Source organism: Tetrao urogallus, assembly GCF_951394365.1.
Source record: "Tetrao urogallus genome assembly, chromosome: 4".
In the NCBI taxonomy this organism is placed as follows: domain Eukaryota; kingdom Metazoa; phylum Chordata; class Aves; order Galliformes; family Phasianidae; genus Tetrao; species Tetrao urogallus.
The window spans coordinates 41,076,115-41,096,761 of NC_136817.1; the positions used below are offsets into that span (position 1 = coordinate 41,076,115).

Consider the following 20,647-nt stretch of genomic DNA (forward strand, 5'->3'; position numbering starts at 1 on the left):
CATTCTCTGTAAAACAAGAACTGGTCATTCCTTTATTGACATGCATAAGATACATCACATTTTCTGTTCTGCTGATGCTATAGATTCAGTACCAATTCTCCAGACATATCAGTTATGAGCAAACGTATATAATAAAACCTCAGTTCTCTAACACTAGGTTTGTAACAAGATGGATGTTGCTACAGCAATGTTACTTCTTTGATGGGAGAAAACTGAACATCCATCTCCTCTCACCCCTTTCAGGTGGTATCTTCAGTATCTGTTAGAGCAATGAGGAATGTATTTTTTTAATCTCATAACCAAGTTAGAATGAAGACATTGGCCACATAATACACATGCTCCATTAAAAAAAAAAATTCTGAATCTTGGGCAATTGTTCTTGTGTAACTACTTTACAGATTCTAAAAGCAGTTATTGTCCAAAGCTGGAAGAACTAAAGTCTTCTCAGATGAGCATGTGCATGAATGGAAGGAGGTAAACAAAAAAATAAAAAAGATGAGGTCTGATAGGGGAGCAGCCGGATAAGAAAATCAAAAAAGGAACAGTAATTTAAAGTTTATTCCAGCTATAATGCAGGTTATTCTGACTTTAAGGTAGCATCACATGGCATACTTCTGAGTCCATTCCCGAGATATTCTGTTGTACCTGCAAAGAACAAGAACCGAGTTACTGTCAGGATGAAAATAACAATTCCCTAAATCGTTAATCATTAAATATTACTTTCACCTCATCTCCTGATTGTCTTCACATGAAGAAAAGTCTCATTTTAATAACATAAAGGGAAAAAACCTCAAACAAATCCCTCCCTAGACTAACCATGATGTTCTTAAATTTATATGAAACACTTCAAACTCAAGTCAAGCATATTTGCTGGAGGTCTGCTGTGAATAACTACTCAAGTGGAAGGTGTGAATAACTACTCCAGGGGAAGGAATACAGACCATTTGGAATAGCAGGGGCAAAGGGAGTGTTTTGTTTAAATATTGTTCTTAGATAAAGATTTCAGAGGATCACATGCCATAAGTAAAGATTACTTGGTTAATAATATCACTGCATTTAGAATTTGTCAAATTTCTTGTTTAACGGTAAAATAATAGTAAATTTTCTTCATACTTTGTATTTTCTTTCCACGTTAATATACTGCTGAAACAATTTTTAAAAAGGATAATGTTATCTTTAAGTATACTACCTCCACAGGAACTGAGCTGACAATTAGTTTATACTTAACTCCATGCTTGTCAGTAAGAAGTTAATTTTCAACTATACAAGCAGAACATAATCCCCATACATTTTTCTAGTCTGCAATATATAAAAGACAGACACTGGTGAATAACAGAAGTCGGAATTTGAATTGCCCAAAATTTTGCATACCTATGCGTGAGGTCTGATTACACTGTACTGCTTCCAGGGCATCACTTTTAATGAAATTCTGGCAAAATCTGGGTAAATACTTGACAGAACAAGTTGACAAGCTGGCTCAAACTCAGTAATTATTTCACTCTTTTTGTTGTTGTTGTTGCCATGCAAGAGCAATATCTGTGAGAAATAGTGACTGGCCAATACATTTCACACTAACCACAGATCAAGCTGTTAAATATTCAAGTTCAGTAACTGGTCCATCCATTATCTGTTAGTTAATCCAGTGCCTTAAAGCATGCAGCACTCAAGTGCTGACAAGTTCCATTTTGTTAAATGCACAGATATGTGCAGATATTCTTACCCTACAGCATAGCGTATTTCTCTGTCCACTCTCTTGCTAACCTATTGTACCTAATTGGACAAGTATATTTAGCATTAATATATGAAACAAACAAAGGCTAATTTATGTCACTACATCCGTGGAAAAAGTTTAAAACATGTAAGGAATAAAAACAATCATTTCAACACAGATAGGGACAACTTATGAAGCTTTGTTCAAGGGGAAGTTTTCAAATTAAAGACCAAGTTGCTACTAAAAAGGGCACCAAAAAAACAAAGCTGTCTTTTCCTCCAAGTATCTGTCCTACTTACACATAATAAGTCAATAAATGGGGCAACATGTACTTTCAAATATTGCCATACTTGTGAGAAAAAGATGGCTTCCTTCTCCCGTTACTTCAAAGATACTAAGCCCCGTTGTTTAAATTACTATTGAAAATAGATACTACTTTGACACACAGCTCTCTGCACTTCAGATTTCCCAGTAAAAGACTTGCTTGGTTCAGCTGTTTGAGAAAGCACTCTTCACCAAGTTTGTTACAATACTGCTCTTATGCAACTCTGTACTTACTTGTCTCTGTCTGTTTTATAGATACGTGCAATCTCTGGCACTAGAGGGTCATCTGGATTTGGATCACATAACAGTGAACAAATGGATAAGAGAACTGTAAAAAAAAAAAAAATATATATATATATATATACACACACACACATCAATTGCAAAATAGGAGCAATCACATATAAGTACAGTTCTTTGTATTAGCACAATGTCAGAACACTAGAGAACTCAAAGAACTTCTCCCCTGACATATGACCAAAATAAATTTGCAGCCCATTTTAAATAAATAAATACATATGAACACAACATATGAATCACTTAGAAGTTCATAATGTTGTTGTCTTTGGGTTTTTTTTTTTTTAACCAATTCTGGTAACTTTCAGTTAACATGCAGAAGAACAGCACTGTTGTTTATCCCCTGCGCTGTGATGAAAGGCAACAGTCAATTTAAAGCATGTTATGTATTCTGATGACAAGAATATTCCATGTTTTAATTACCAGAACTAAGCCTTATTCATTTACTTCTGATCATGTTGATTTTTTTTCTCTGTACTAAGACAATTTACTCTGTTCCGCACTGATAAAGCTGCAGGTAGGTTGCAAAGAAGAGTAACACTGATGCAGTTGCAACGTCCACTCTCACAGAAAAACAATAGTGACAACATTAAAAAGTAGGGTATCCACATCCAGATCACAAACCTACACCTTGCACAGACAGGAATTACAAGTTCTGTAAACAAAGGAGTACTTCAATGGATCTTTTGAAGCTACAGTGACCAGTACCTTTGAAGCAAAAAAGAATTTGATCATCATGAAAACATTCGAGCACTCAATGTTATTTAGTACATTAAAATGGAAAAAAAAAAGACAAAGCTTCTACTGCAGCATAACACCAATGTATTCTAAAGTATAACCACAAAGTTTAGTTCATGAAATTCATGCAATGCCAGTGCACAGCAGCTGAAAGCAACATTTATGAAAAACCACTTTTGTTAACTGTACAGATGTGACAACACAGTGCAGCACGCAATCCCAGACAGACTCAACAGAAAAAAAAACAAAACACAACAAATTATGAAGACTTAATTACTAAAAATGAAAGTCATCTTTAAATTGATATGCCAGTACGTATTTTTACGTACTTCTGGAGGGCAAGAAACAAGCACCGTCTCCACTTTAGGTTGGAATACACGACCACAATCTTTCTTCAATCCAAATGCTAGTAGTTTACTCTGGGACTAAGCTAGTATGCTCTGCTAAGAATAGTGCAGCAAATAAGCAGTCACATAAGGCCTTCAAACAGCCAGTTAGAAGAAGGTATTTGAAAAAACAGACCTTCCTTTATAAATATCTTAAGACATGATTATTAAATTGGCAAAAACACAGACTGGATTTAAAGGAAAACTCAAGAGTATTAAAGCTAGAAGCATAGTATCCAACACCAAATGGAAACATCTCTTCCTCACAAAAGTTACCTTTAGAAATAGTTAAAGCAGGAGACCATTGTGATCTTAGAATATCGAGACAAATGCTGCCATTACTGTTAATATTTGGATGATAAATTCTTGTTGTAAATGCAACCTGTAAAAAAAAAAAATATATATATATAGTTTGTTTTGATTTATGACAACATCATCTGTTCTCAGTCAAGCTGTCAGTCAACTCAATTTCCTGCTAAAGAAAATAATCAAGCAGTTAAACCCTAGATTCATAGTAAGTACACTCAATATCCAGCTATCACTCGAATTCAGAGAGAGGGCAAGTGGTAGGCTGTGCTTTAATCACAGTTCACTGCATGCTGATGAAGATGCTCAACCAAAGTGTCTGAACCATGGCAACAGTACCATCGTGAAGCTAAAGAATTACAAATGTTATGGTTACTTCTAGCATGCACTTTCATATTGTAAGAAAACTGGCAGACGTACTTTTCTGTAGTTTTACCAGCTATTATTATTTAATAACTACTGCCAAACGCTAAGAGATATAATCACTGACTCCAAGAACTCACCAAGAGTCATGTTTTTATGGAATAATCCAAACAGCCATACTGTATGACTTGACTGCACCCTTAGCAAGAATTCTGTTGTAATGCAAAGCTAGTAAGCTTTCCTAACAATCAAGAAAAACAAAAATAAGATGAAACACTAACCCAGGACATTCAGAATTCATTAATTTTCTCTGAAAAATGTATGCCAACATACCTACTTTTGTTGTAGAGAGGGACCTGGGCATTTAAGATACTGTAAGAATGCACAAAAAAACAAGTCCTTCACATCATTAAAACACAGATGTTGCCATTTTCTATCCTTTAGTTAGTTCCTTAAAGAGAGCTACCACCACAAATGAGAAAATGATACTTACCTTAGGTGGTTTGAAAGGGTAGTCTGTAGGAAAGTGAATTGTCAAGAAGAATACACCACCCTGATACGGACTGTCATTCTGCCAAAGTAAACAAATAATTCCCCTATTATCATCCTTAGAACAAATTCCAAGACGATGTTGTTTTTAAATACATAAATCAACTTGTTTCAATGGTTGAACTGTCTATTACACCAGTGTAACAGACGTAGTTAAAATTCAATTACTACTTTCTTAGGTATGTGGTAATGACCAGACATTTCTCTTTCCAGATGGACCTCTCTGAGCTGATGCTTCAAAGAAAACTTCTCTACCAATTCACTCAGAACAATTTGGCAAAATTACCTCAGTTCCCCTGAGATGGCCCAATTGAATGGCAACAGAGTGGAAGTACTGCCTAACACGTTCAAAAACAAATAGTGTTTGGAGTACATTTGTTATAACTACCCAATTTTACAACAGCCAAAGGCCTCCCATAAGTTCTACCTTCAGCTTAGGTATTGCTTAGCACTGCAAAATATTACCAACACATAGCTAATTAACTCCTTGTTCCATGGTGGTTTTTTTTTTTTTTTTTTTTTTTGTTTTGTTTTGTTTTGTTTTGTTTTGGGGGGGGGGTGGCGGAGGAAGAGAGTAAAAAGAAAAGCATCAAGATTAACAAAACACATTGAGATTAAAGAGATTTCTTCCTCTTTTACAGAACAGAACTTCAACATTAGCAGGTATGGGAGTGTACTGCACATTACTGCTGTTTAAAGTGAAAACTACAACACAACTCCAGGAGCACGGCTATCAAAAATGAATGTGGGACACTGTACACTTCTGAATTACTTGTTATCTGAATCTTTATATTCACTGTACAAACATTTCACACCAGTGTAAGACGATACTATGTCTTTCTCAGCTACATAGAAGCAAATGAAATACTGCAGTACAACACATGGGACTAAAACATAAAAACACATAGGTCGTAACTCCTATACAGTTCTGTATCAAAAACCCAGCAATAGATGTAACCTCTTGTATGTGGTCAAGGGTACTACATGAGGCTTTAAGGAACAACCCCTTTTCTTCACATTTTAGCAATTGCGGGAGCAAACTTCTCCCAGAATACGTTAAAACTGAAGTTGACAAATAATACAAGCACTCTTGTATCTTATTAAGAAAATCACAGCCTTTGTAATATCCGCAGAGCAGGAATGCCAGGTGACTGGTACTACCCTTGAAGGCACTAAACAGCACCAGGTGAGCACTAGAGCTAACATCACACTGTCAGGCCAATTTTGAAGCAGGAATACAGATCCTTCTGATTGACACCAAAGAAACCACAAAGGGAAAGAAAGGAGCTGTACATTGTTAAACCACGAGCTAAAAATAATAACGCCATTTTAAGATTCAACTGATGTTTAATACCTTATGACCATGCAGACACCAGGTACATAAAATCAAAAGCAATGCAGCGCAGAACATGTCTTGTATTTCAAATGATTTTTATCCTTTTGAGGCACTTAGTTACAATCAATGAGGACCAGGAACTTGAGAATGAAGTCATTTTTCCAATGAAGTCAACCTCTGACATGCAAACTTTCAGTGGTGATCTACTTAAAACACGCTTGTAGCTATATAGAAGTAGGACAATTCAGCATCATTGATACTTAATTCCTCTGAGCCTCACCAGAAGCACAACTCTAGGGCTCCAGGCCTACTGGCATCTGATACTGGTCTCAAGTTATAAAAAGTTTTCTAAATATAGCTAATTAGCCCTGAGAATTGCAGATATCAAGCGCTTGCATGTTATGTTTTTAGTTAGAACAAGTATTTGCCTTCTTTAACAAGGAAATATGAATACTCGGGTTTCAGTTGTGTACTGTACATTTAACACACAGAATTCTCCTCAGTCATAACTCAAAGTGTAGAAACAGTTAAATGCAAACAAACTTTCTAGAAATAAGGTGATAACAGCCAAGATTGTTCTAGAAATTATTCTATCCCCAATATGAGTTCTGGTATAAACACCCCAGCAGCAAAATTGTGTTCAGACTAATTATTTTTCCTCTTTTATTTTCTGTAACTATAAGAAATACCTCTAGACCTACTGCCTGATAATGAGAGTTTTAAAACAAAAAAGCAAAACAGGGAAAAAACACACAGGTTCTTCCTGAATAGGATCTACTAGTTGAACATTACATCACAAGAATTAGAATACTTACAGGTCCCATAATTGTGGCTTGCCAATGAAACACTACAAAAGAAAAACTCCACATTATTATCTAGGCATGGTATGCTTTGTGTTAATAGAGCAAAACTAAAAACCTAAGATTACTTACTGTCATCTCCAACAGGACCTGCTGAACACTGTGCTGGAGGATCACGAGCTAAGTCACTAAGTTCCTTAGGAAGAAACAAAAAAAAACAAAGATCAGTTCACAGAAGAAATGCTAAAGAATTCAAAAGTCATTTTCAACTCATGGCCAACAAAAACCTCTCAGTTTTTCCATGTACAAATGCAGAAGAATGTGCAGTGACAACTATTAAAATCAACAGATCAATATCAGAAACATCTTTGTAAAAGACAACTGGCTGAACTGAACACAAAAGTCAACAATTAAGGTAACTACACTTTTTCAAATATCACTACTTTTTATTCCTCTTAAGACACTCCTGTTGGAAAAGGGACAAAGAGAACAGGTCACTGAGCCTGAAGTGGGCTAAGTCTAACCAGTTTCTGATCATGATTTCCAAGGATTAAGTCTTAGCCAGAGAAGCGTTAAGCTGGGAATGAGAAAGCTATGGTTAGCTTTCATGACACAGAAAGCACTGTGTGTATAGCATTCAATACTAACATTCAGACCAACCAGAAACTCAGTTGCTTTTTTCCCCACTGCCTCTAGCAAGAATACATTTTTCATAAGATAAAGCAGACAAATAAATTGAAGATATTCACAAATATCAGAACCAGGCAAAGTATCTGCACATTTTATTTTAAACTTTACATTCATGACAATTGTGCCTTTAAAATTCTGAATAACTAAGATGCAGAAAGCAGATCCCCCGGTTCCCTTGTTTCACAAGGAACAAAAACAGAAACTCAGAATGGAGGATTCCTTGTCTAGTACCAAGATCACAGTGATGAATCTCAGAAATCCTGGATTCATTTAAACACTCTGTAGTTACTTGACTGGATGGTGTGTTTTCTAAGAAAATGTTGGCTTTCAGTTACAGAACGCAGTAAATAACTTCTCTCCCCCCTGCTGTTTTTCAAAGCTAATAATGGCTTCAGGAACTTGTGTAAAACTGCACTTGTCAAGGCTTTCAAAGTCACAAGAATGGGGAAAGCCTTCAGTCCTTCTCCCAGATATTAGCAGTTGCACCCAAGTCATTTACGACAGGCCCACACAAGCCATTAAAACAAGAACTTTCCATTACATTCTCAAACTTTTAAGGAACGCAGACACACTTACTAGGTTGGAAACACGCACACATTTGGACCAGACAGCAACCAGGTCTGCCTGGGAAAACTCTGCTGTCTATCTTTTAGATTTGACAAATTCTATACTTGATGAAAACTTAGTAAATGTAAACCAAAACAAAATGAGAAGAAAAATGCATTCCTTCCAATGCGAATACCTTGTTCTTGCAAACACAGGAAGAGAGGAAAATACTACTCCAACATATATAGGTTCTAAGAACACTGGAGATCATCATTTCCCCTCCTTATATGTGTTGATTTTCATCACCTTTCTAATTACCAAGATTTGAATTTTGCACTGGGATGAGACTGTGCAGAAAAAAATGGAATTGTATCAGTTTTCATAAGCAATGGTACAGTGGAATGAGTGTTCTCATCCATTTCAGCGCTGCAGTCATCTGTGAGAGCAGACAACAGCTCTCTCTACAGCACAGAAAACTCCTTCATAGAGCACTCTTCTATTATACAGCACTCCCCTGTTATTGCTGGGGGGTCCCTGGGACATTCTTACTTCTGCAATGAAATCTCTGCTCTGGTCCACATGTTGTTCCATGGACTTGCTAGGTTAGATTTAGACCATCTATGTAAAGACAAAGAAGAAATGTAAAAACTTTCATATTGAAAGCTTTTTTTTTGTTGTTTGTTTTATTTTCAGGTTTTCCCTCAACAAACGCTTAGCAAATAAAGGAAGTCCTGGTAAGCAGGCTGACTTCTCATCTGAATGTCTTTCCAATTACAAGAACTATCAGTTGATTGTTTATGATATCCGGGAAAAAAATTCCCCTGACTGTGTTTTGTCCCTTAAGATAAACTGCAGCAAAGGAAGATGCAAAAAGACTGCTGTTATATTTTAATGTACTTATGCTGTTATTACTGCATTATTTGATTTAATCTGGGAAGATGATCCTATTTCTGGAAAACTATTATGGGGACTAGGAACTATGAAATAGCTCTTCACAAAGTTCATAGAAATTACAAAGACAAGAGGGCAAGAAAAGACCAGCCTACAAGTGGAAAGCCAGAGGTACGTACAACAGGCTACAGAGTTCTTCTAAAAGTTCTACTGTCTTCAGAGAAAAAACAGCATTCAGCTTAAAAAGCAGTTGACAAATATATTTTAAAACAGAAGAGAGATTTGAGTACATCAATAATTCCAGCAGGAAAAGCAAGTAAGTAGGACTGCAAATGTAAGAAAAACATTTAAGAAGTGTCAGTAAAAACTTCATGAAAGAAAAAAAGGCTTCAGTAATTTACAAAGTGAAACACGCGAGCTTGCACGCTCCAGTAATCGAAGACTCAAAATACAGGTCCATAGAGAGTTAGCCCTTTTAACTACGGAAACGAGTCTGGGGAACAGGCAAGCCATGATTTTCATAAACTAAAGGTCTCAAGTTTTGTCTGGTCCAAAACACTGAAGTACAAAAAAAAAAACCTAACTGTGCTAAACAAAGAAATTCAAAGTAGAGATAAGGCTAGGAACATGATACATTACTCAGTATTTCCACCACAGAACAAATGATTTACTGGCTAAAGTCAGAAATACAAGAGAGCTAGCACTCATTCTTGTATTCTCTTCATGATCCCTTAGGTACCACAGCTATAAGAATAAAATTGGGAAGGAAGCTGTTTGTCTCAGCAGTGTAAGTGCTGGAGAAGAACTGAGGCAGATACAAGCAACAGCAGCCAGTTCTTCCTGCTCCCAGTAACACCAAGCTGATATTTACCCAGTTGGTAGTGTATGACACCTCACAGCTACACAAAAGGAGGGAGGGTTTTTTCTAAAAACAGGGCACAAAGTTCTCTCCACAACTTTCAGAGGTGCCTGCTTCTGAAAGCTACAGCTCTGCTGAACGCAAGGGGCGAACTGGAAGAACTAGAAACTGGGCAGGCACAGACATACGGCTGTGACACAGCGCGTTTGTACAGAAAAGGGAGGAGACTCCTCTCCAGCAACCCAGCAGCAGACCCAACACTGACCTTCCTCTTTAGCTTAGCCACTGAAACCAACCATTCCACAATAGGCAAATGCTTCATCTGACAGTATTTCCAAAAGCAGAACTAAGATTGGTAATTGCCAGGGGCTGATAAAAGCTCCAAACTGTTCCCTAGCTTTCACTCATCTCTCACTAATAAGTTATGACCACATCAAGTTTCACCTTATCAAGTGGTGTTTAATATTTAAGAATACAAAATGCTAAAAACGTTCCCCAGAGCTGCTCTAAGCATAAGGGCTTTATGATGTTCACATTCCTTCTGCTGCACTGCCTATCTACAGCTCTGCAGCTTTTTGCTTACACCCAGTTTCAGTGGCGCTTCCCTTTGTTTAAGGTATACACCAAGTTACATCTCAAACTGTTTTTAAAATACCCAAAGCAGAACCCACGCTTTCCTGGAGCCAGCTGCTCTATTTTTCATTTTCCAGGTGGCTTAGGAAAAAATAGGTATTTTCCCAAGAAGTCAATTCCCAAGGCTTTATGTGAAAACGTTTGCACAAAGGCTGGTTCAGGGGTGCACTGCACACCCACTTGGAAAGGATGAGTCTTGAATTACAGCCATGACTAGTAGTCCCTGGCTCCGCCACAGGTTTCCGGTGTAGCTCCAGTGTATCACCACTGTGCCCCAGTTTCCAAATATAAAGTTGTGATAGCTCCTGCTCCTCCCCAGGGAAGATTAGTCACACAGCATTTCACAGGTTAAGCACTATTTAAGGATCGAGCACCCATGCCAGAAGACAGTGGTAGCATGTACAGGATGATATATAGGTACAGTTTTGCACCAGTTTTGGAAAAGCTACAGAAAAGTGGAAGTACAACAACATCAACAGACAGCCCTGCTTCCACACCACATGCCATGGTTTACTGCCAGTTTCACATTAAGACTGTAGTAATCACAATTTTACTGGAAAATTCTCACACACTTCTCTGTGTAAGTTCAGTAAAATTAGCCAAAAAATAAACCAAACACTTAAACCACTAACTAGCTGCTTGTTTTGCATAAAAATATGCATACGCTTCTATTGGAGATCTAAAACGGTGGCACATGACTGTGAATGCAGGACTATGATCCTAATGATATAATAAACGACAGGAATACCACTTTTCAAAAGCGAATTGACAGAAAAGCTCTGAAGAAGCCTCACACAATTCCTCTCCACCAGTTGCTTACAAAAAGGTTACAGAAGTTATTCAAATGGTGAAGAAAATTCAAAGAACGTTCAAAGAATGACCGAGGATGCCTCACCCAAAAGTACAAGCGAGACCGTGAAGGTAAATTCTTAAGGCAACAAGCTGCTCTTCTCACAAAAGCATCCAAGCCTCAACAAATCCAGTAGCAAATGACTGCTTGCTGCATAAGCAAGCTGCCTTCCCACATGCAACCAAACTGAGCAGTCAGTGCCAGCCCCTTTGCTTCCCACTTCTCAGAACTCACGCTCCCTGTGGCTCCACTGCTGCATTTTTCTAGTTTAAGCTGGAAACAGCCAGAGCTTTATTTTTAATGATGGTAACAGCTTAACTACAGAGTGGCAAAACATCACTCATCTTCTCAGCCATAAATGCACAGTTAAATTTAATACCAGTTTACAACACAATTACTTGCTGAAATCATAAACTAACAGCTTTCTGGTCCTGTCAAGAAAGAACAGGGATGATTTGCTTTAAGTTTTTAGATGCTAATTTGTATTGCATCAGAGGCAAGGAAAGGTAACAATCAATTACACCAGAAGTTTTTTTAAAAAAAACAACAAACCAACATCGAGCAAACAAAAACATCACTTAAGCCAAACAGAAAGTAGCATTTATTAATCCGAGTGTTTGTCTAATACAGTCTCTCATAAACAGTTCAAACACTAAGCATCCAAAAAATTCATCACTCTATTAGTCTTCAGCCACCAGCTCACTACTGAAAACAGCTTAAAAAAGAAAGGATTGGAAGCAGCTATAAACAGAGGGGAAGAACATTTAAGCCTGTTTGAAGATTAAGAAGTGTCAGCCAGCAAGAACTACTGCTTTATCCCACACACCTGCATTCACAACATTTGTTTCAACATGAAAATGAACCATCCTTGGATGCAGAAAATAACAGCTTGAAAAACATGGATTTTTAGGCTGAATAGGAACACGCTGGTACAATATACATCACAAGTGTAACCAGCAGAAAATTATCAGTTTTAAACAAGCTGGCCATTTGGCTAGCATTTAAAAATAAGGATTAAAAACACTATGTACAATGATAACGCATAATAAAGATGTTGAAGTTCACAGAAAACAGAGCAGAGTACTTCTTAAGAAATGCAAGGCACCACAACCAGGAACTTAACAGTGGTGATAATCCTCATCATCGTTTTACATGTTGTACTCTTCTGACTTGCCCTTTCATCAGTTTTTACTATTAAAGCTTTCAGCTTACCCACTGCACACTGCTCGCATATTATCTAGCAACAATATCATAACACTTACTAAAAAATAGACACTGAAATATCTGATCTTTAAACCTAGGAATCAAAGGAGATGCCAGATTGATGTGTAAGTTTAATAAAGTCACTTTGTGTGCCTGGACTGTGATACCAACTACTCCAGTGTCTACAAGCTATCTTTTTCAAGAACCTACCTTCCACTACCTGAGACACTGGTGAATGAGGCTATTGTCTACAGCTCTTCTCACCTGATCTCAAGTTTGGAAGGTGTACAATGTAGGTAATGGCTTCCAGCAAATTTCACTGTTACAGCAGCTGAAGTGGCACTATTCTACCCCAAACTTTCCCAGAGTTCACCTCTGCAAACTGGCAGATGTGACAGGAAAAAATGGTCACTCACTAAAGGTGTTCAAAACAGACTTTGAAAAAGGTGGCAGCAACTCAACAACAGTTGGGCTCTGAACTCAAAGGCATGGCTTTTTTTTACTCCAAAGTAACCAAAATCCATAGAGCTATCTTACCAAAGACTAAGAAAATCTGACCTCTTTACTCACTTGAATTCTAACGTGTTAACAGCTACCATTCCCTGAAAATAACAGCGCTACTAAAACGCATGCTCTCACTGCAGGACACAGACAGTGCACACAGACTAAGATGTTCTGAAGGATAAGTGCAAAGTACCTGTTAACTACCCCTTAGTTCAGCAATAACTGGGTATTTCACCTCTGCCTTTCCCAAGCTCTCTCCTACTAGAACCCTGAAACTCATCATGCTTTTAATTCACACATTTCTCCTCTGAGAACCATACTTACCATCTGTTCTGTGACCCAGGACTACAGGGCAGCATTCCCAGACAAAGGTCAGCAGTGAAAGCCAGCCGCAAGGGGAGAAGTGTGCTATGCCCAGCTAAACGAAACAGGATGATTGGGGAAGTAAGGGGCACATTCAATTCAGCAGATTATCTCAAAACGATACACTTGGAAAAAACTTACATTCAAAATGAGGCACTATGATCCAATCACCACTGCTCAGGAATGAGATTTTGGCACGGCAACAATTTCATACCAACGCTGGCTGGATGCTGGGCTTTGAGGTGAGGGCCTCCCACCATCTTGTTGCCCAGCATTCGAGGCCCTCACTAGAAGCAGCAAGTATCTGGGATTCATATGCCACACCAGAGTTCACTAGGCTTCATCAAATAACCACCTCGGGAACGGCCATGAATGGAGCAGGTTTTAACAGAAATAACAAGTGGCCTTAACTGTGTGCTTAACCTCTAAGTCTCCACTTAATTAAAGATGCAAGAATTCTCCTTGTTCTCAAGAAATGCATGGAAAAGAGGACCGTGTGACAGAAAGTCATCAAATTAATATTGTGATGAACAATGCCACATGACGTGGAGTGCGGTTAATCTGTTGTTTAGAGGTAGTCTGGAAGACCATTCTAAAATTTAAATATTTAAATTAAATGAAAATCAACTCTCCTTTAACCAAGTTCTTTTGACTTTGACTGTTCCTTGTTTTGCATTAATTCCCAGACGCACACAAAAGCCAATGACAGACACAAACCATTACAGGGATATTTCATGAATGTGACAGCGTGTCCTTGTGGAGGTAATTCTTCCACCATCTTATTTAGAGCTGTACAATTCTGCTAGCGCCTTATGCTCTCGTGTACAACCACAGTGGATCTCTGTACAGAGCAGCAAGTGGCAGAGGCAGAACTAAGGACATAGCAGGAAGGTTGAATCTAGATGATCATTGTGGTCCTTTTCAACCCAGGCCATTTTATGATGACTGTCTAGACAATTAGGTACAATTAGGTACCTCTGCTCATATTGAGCCAATGATGTAAACACATTCCCAGGTAGTTACTGAGGTAAACTTCAGATGCTCTGACACTTGTCTCAGCTATCTAGAGAACACGGATGTCCAAAAGGGTTTTTAGGAGGACAGAAACAACAAAAAACCACAACAGTGTTTATAAGTGTATTTATGAAGAGACTGCAGCTGCCACCCTGAACTGCTGCAACAAAACAGGGGGCACCACTCATCTGGAAAATCATCGTTCAGCAGATTCTCCTACACTGTTGAATAAAAGAACACAGCAAGCCCAAGTCTAAGAGGAGAAAAAGTTTGCAGTCATCTGACTTACAGTACCGGCTGGCATTGTTACTTGGACAGGCAAGCAAAGGCTGGGAAGTATTACCTTAGCGCAGACTATTTACAAGGAACCCGAAGATGCTGCTGGCAGAGGATGAACCGCTGAGCACCCGGCCAGCCCAGCTGCATGGCACAGAGGAAGCTCCCCATAAAAGCAGCTGAGTGCAGCACACAGCACAGCTTTCATGCCCCTTCCACCCAGCTGACCTACAGCACACCAGTACCCACCCCCAGTTCTGCTGCAGCTCTGGAGTCCAGATGCTCGGGAAAGGATTAAACTTCTGTTTCAACACTTCCACTGGGTCAGAGCATTTGCAAAGCAGTCTGAAATCCTCCCTTTCTTAAAACTAGAACAAATAATAACCGATTGTATTGGGAAAAACTGGAGGAAACGTTGAAGAAGTCTACTGTGCCATGTCTCTCAAAGGGATGAGGGTCAGAACAAAGGTTTCCTTTGCACAAAATTTTAACATCAAAGCTCACTATTGATGAGAAGGTTCTCAATAACGTTTAAAACAACACCAATAATAAAAAACATCTTTCTCTTCAGCTTTCCGTCTGGAATCCTGCAATGCTCTGTGCGGCTCACTCTTCAGTAATAAACTTTGTCCCAAAGTGTTTCACAAAGGGTTGAGAAAAGCATGGATGCCAACTTCAACTTACGAACATAATTTTAACTAGCTTTTTGAAGGGCTTGCTCAGCACAACCTACTACATTTCATGTAACGGCACCCCATGAAAAACCCACTGAACATTTTCTGGAAAAAAAACAACAAAAAACACCTCCAATACTTCCCATTTAGAGCTTGAGGCATTAAATGCAAGCTCAAGAAGTTCACAAAACTATCCAGCTTGTGCAGTTCAATGTAGAATACACTCTACTCCTGTCAAGTTGGCTTTAACGGGAATTGTGTTTAAGAACGTGCTGCTGTCTGCAAACATATACACATTATTACAGCAGTTCTCACTTCTTACCCCAGTTAGTTTAGTTTTTTCTGCATATTATACAGGCAGCTGACTAGATCACCTCTGTCACAAGAGAAAATGAACACCCGTAACTCAAATGTTTCAATGTAAGCTGCAGCATATTAGCCCAAACCATCAACAAAAGTCAGCCTATGCTGAGAGAGACCTAACAGTGGAGTGCAGACCACATGCTCCCATCTGCCAGCTCTGACGCACAGGGGAGGGACCTACAGCAGGATGGACAGTTAAAGCAGCGAAACCTTAATATCTGCAACAGAAAGATTTACCCGAGATGGCGCATCAAGACCCTAATCTGAACTGCACACAGGCTCTGCCCCTTTTCACTCCCTTTTAGCAGCTGTCACCATGGCTCCGCAGGGCGTAGAACCTCTGTCCCCTCCTTTCCTCCTCAGCTCAGTGTAGCCCAGCCGGCGGCTGCTGCCAAGCTGCTGAGATGCTCAGGGTGGGGGGGGCACAGAGATGCCTTGGCCAGGAGGCAATTCACTGCTGCACTTTCTGCAGCTGCTCCTACAGCTGTTTGCAGCCTTCCCCCGCCTTGGTTACCCATTTTCTTAAGTGCAAAGAAGGGCATTGCTGCTACGGCTCTGCTTACTGACTGCAGGCAGCTGAAGGCAGCTCATTTCACAAAATTCTACAGCAGCTCTCTTGCAGAAGAGATTCACATAGGGAATAATATCAAAAGCACTGGCTTGCTTTCAAAAAACAAATCTTTAAAAGCTGGAATGATCGTAAAGAAAATGCTGGCCATACAACCTTTTACCCAGTGCATTATCCCACCCAAACCCTTCAGCACAGCAGAGTCTGTTTGTAAGGTATGCAAGTATCTATCTAATGGCATATTGATCTCTGAAGTTCTGTAAATTACATAAGTGAGATTACAGCCCCTTCCTCCGCCCATCCCAAAGCACACATTTAAAGATCTGTGCTGACTGGGAACCCACTTCACAAGCACAGTGCCCAGTTAATGGGAAGAAATCTTTACATTCCTGCAGCTTAAACATCCTAGCTAAGGAATCTTTAATTTTCCACTGTCATCAAGCATGACAGGTTCTAAAGTAGGACCTTCACAGTGAGCACTAGACTTGAACACGGGTAGCAAATCTACCAACTTCAGAAGTATTACTTACATTTTAATAATATTCGTTTTGCAGTACAAATGTAATTTCTGACTACCTAATCCTAAGCAGAATTTAACTGATGACAGCTTTCAGCTGACACTAAATAATTTTATTCTAGTTTAAAACAAACAAGCAAACAAAAACACAAAGTTGTTCCACGCTAGTTCTTCCCCAACAATACACAGTAAACCTCGTGATTTGAAAACCCCAATCCAAGATGACCTTTCTAACCACAAAGTGGTGAAGCCACATGGTGTTATCTACTTGGGACAGAACTTGGCCTATCCAGGCATATTCAAAACAGTTACAGTGAGTGAAATAAGTATCAAAACACAGTGCAACACATTCAGTGCATTCACAAAGGTTAAAGCATTTAACTGATCTTTCACCAAGTGTGCTTCATTAGCTAGCTAACCTTAAATTTCTGGGCTCCAACCATATAAATCCAGACTTATTTCTAGACATTAATTCAAAGCATAAGAAATTTAATAACTTCAAGTTATTAAATAATGTTGAATGAGCCCAGCAAACTAAGTCTGAAACCACCTCCCAAAATAAAGTAAAGCAGCTTTTATTTAGAGATGGAAACCTCATTCCCAGGAGCTAGCTTTTCTAGTTAAGCTCTTACATTTTTGTCCCAAGTTAAAAACAAAGTGGTTACAAAGAAACACACTAAGTAGGTTTTGCAACCTTTTACCTGGATCACCTATACAAAAGCTACACCTTTGGTAAAACTGATGCAGATTTGTCATGCTACCTTCATCCCTGCACAATGCATTCCATCTCTTAAAAAATATTACTGTCTCCAGGGTTAGCAGCATCTCTTACTCCAAGCATTTGGAGGAGGGTGGGAGGGAGAATAAAGCTGCAATTAAACACACATATAGAAACAGTGCTGGAGGCTGTAACCTTGAGGAAAATTGTTTTTCAGCCTCCAGTCTGCCACTGCCAGTGGAAGCTCTGTATCTGTACTTAAGCACAGATAAACGGTTTTGCCACCTTCAGCCTTTAGCTTCCAGGATGCCAACTCCTCTGAAGTTTTTCCAATAGATTACCCCCAACACAAAGATGATGGCTTGTACTGTGTTTAACCAAATGGACAGAAAACACAGCTGGCACAAGCTTTGTCAAGGATTTAACAGAAAAAGCATTTCATATATACACACTTCCACCTCCTGCATTTGCTCTACATTTAAGTCTTCTATACCACTTCACTGCAATGCACATCAATAGCGCTGAAAGAATGGCTGCATATCAATGACATCAGCTCCACAGATTTTACCTGTTTTATATATCCTCAGCTTCACACTCCAGCATAATAAAAGTTTCCCTGCTCCGGAGATGTAACACATCAGAGCCGGAAGTTGTCAGTGCTGCAGCAATCATGGGATGCATGCTTAGCAGTCACCACTCAAGGCTTCCAAGAGCGTGCAGCACACACGTAGCAGGCATTTACATACAAGCTCCATTTGTTCCACTGCCATTACACTTATTTAGGGGAAAAAAAATTTCATTCTCACAAAAGGAAGCCATTAAAATTAAGATACTGTTTCCCATTATTCCATAGCAAAAGTACTTCAATGGTATAATAAAACAGCTGCCATTCTTCTGTAAAGCACACCATGTCAATAAAACAGAGTTCTGCCAGTTGAATGCAGGCCACTCTCAGGGCAGATGGCAAAGACTTGAGGATGAGATCCAGCATAACATCATCTTCCTGAGACCGGCTGTGTACCTGACAATTCCTTCTGCTGGGAGAGCTCTAACAGCACGTTCCAAAAGCAGGGACCCAACATAGCAATTCTTGGGTGCTTCCATGTCTGAGCCAAAAAGCAGTCTGTGAGTTATATGAGAAGGAGGGGGTGGCTGTATGGTGAATGCGTAGCATGCTTCAGGTTGCATTCACATGCTGCAACACAACCTGAGAGTCTGATTTATGACGTGTAATAAAGGATTTTATCTAAGTCCATAAAGATGGAATCAAAGAGCCTAAAAGTACCTTCCCCAGTGTGTCTGGGACGTCATCAGCTGCAGATGACGAGTTCTCACCCTGACAGGCAATGCCACGAGTCAGACTCAATCAGCCATGTGTGATTACAATGCTCTGAGGTCCTGGTCTCTCTTTAGCCTGCTCTGACCTGGTGCCAACTGCCTACTACAAAGAAGCAGAGTTTCAAGGTCTGATCTGTGACCTTACAGGAGATCCCAGATCACCAGCAACAGAGTGCCATTCCCTGGCTTAACAAAGTAGTAATATTAAAATCTGAATTCAAAACAGCTCCACTACAAAATTATTTCTCTTATTTTTTGGATCCCAGCCTCAATCCCAGTACATATTTTTATCAGAAACCACGCTTCGAAAGAAAGCAGCTTGCAAGCAATGCTTCCAGTCTGCTACACATCACCATTTTGACGTTCCAGGTGGGGAAAAACAAAATTGAAACTGTAAACCCCACGTGAGTTTGGAAGCCTATCCTCTGGCACCCTGTGATGAAATGGACTAAAAATAACACCTTCAAAACAAACACCAAGCCCACACCAAAAACCCTGCACCAACCCTCTGACCCTACACCCCAGCACTGGGGGAAGCACGACCAATAAGGGCCTGAGAACCACAGGCAGCAGGCCCAGAGCATGCAGCCGGAAAGGACTTTCTCATCCACAAGTTACGCTGAAGCGTTTTAAGGTTTCCACCACCACGTTACGATGCTCAGAAAGGCAAACGGCCCCTCTATGTAACCATCATCACTTCGCTTTAACAGGAAACTCTTACCTGCAGCGCCCGAGAGCGTTTCATAAGCACGAGCTGATGACAAAGCACCCAGGGAGGGTCCTGGCTGTGCACAACTCGAGCGATATCACTGCTAATACGGGGAACAACTTCAGACAGCAGATTCTAAAGAAACTGTTTTGAAATCCTCGGGAGAGTGCGGCGACTTGAAGACACCCGTGAAAGTAAAACTAATCAGAAGCCAACTTACAGTGCTCGGGGGCCGTCCTCCCACCAACGAACCATACCTGAGAGCCCGCTGTGACCGGGCAGCACCCCGAACCCGCTCACGGCCGCAGCCCGGCTCGGAGGCGGCACACCCCGCGGCCCCGGGCCGGGCACAGCCGCTCTGCCATCTTGGCGACGACGACCGAGCCGGCGCTCCCCGCTCCGGTGAGGAGACCCGGGCGGCGGCCACTGGACAGAGCCGTCCCACCAGCCAGCCCCGGGCCGGCGGCCTCCTTCCTTCGCCGGGAACGATTTATGTTATCATCACCGCGGCATTTTTTCCGACTTAGCTGTGAAGTCGCTCCGCCCGGCCCCGATTGTGCAACGGCGAGGCCTCGGCGCGGCGCTTCCGCTGCCGGTGGGGACGTGCGGGGCGGCGGGGCCGAGCCCGGCTCCGGGGAGCGCGGAGTGTGCGCGCCGCGGGATCCCGGAAAGGGCCCGGAGCCGCCGAGCCGCCGCCATCTTACAATGCGGGAAAGGCGCCGCACGCCGCGGGGAGGCCGGGAGAACCGCTCCGCGCCGCGGGAGAGCTCAGAGCGGCCGGGGAGCCCCATCCGCCGCGGCCGGGGCGGGCGGGAGCTCGGCGAGGTCGAACACGAGCGGCGGGGCCGTCCGCAGGGCGGCCTCCGGCCGGCGGGGTGCGGCGGCGGCGGCCCGGGCCCGGCGGGACGAAGGGAGAGCGGCCGGGCCGCTCTCGGCGGGCGGTGTGGCGCAGCGCCTCCATGATGAAACGACAGAAAAAAAAAAAAAAAACAAAAACAAAAAACCAAAGCAAAAAGAACGGCGAGAAGCGAGGGCGGGGCGCGGGCCGCTCACCTTGTTGATGCGTTTCAGCGCCATTGTGTGCGAGTGCCGCCGCCGCCGGGGCCGTCTGTGCGCCGCGG

General features: G+C 40.9%; 1 protein-coding gene across 1 annotated transcript; it reads right to left on the minus strand.

The window, feature by feature from the left end:
- Positions 1 to 267: 267 nt before the first annotated feature.
- UBE2D3 (ubiquitin conjugating enzyme E2 D3) lies at positions 268 to 19,781 on the minus strand (the record flags this gene model as incomplete). The annotated part of the gene is made up of 8 exons (XM_079534126.1): positions 268 to 645; positions 2,270 to 2,363; positions 3,733 to 3,838; positions 4,619 to 4,696; positions 6,826 to 6,857; positions 6,943 to 7,006; positions 19,539 to 19,629; positions 19,747 to 19,781. The coding sequence occupies 8 exons, from the start codon at positions 19,779 to 19,781 to the stop codon at positions 600 to 602; spliced, it is 546 nt and encodes a 181-aa protein (XP_079390252.1). The 3' UTR covers positions 268 to 599.
- Between the last annotated feature and the right edge of the window lie 866 nt (positions 19,782 to 20,647).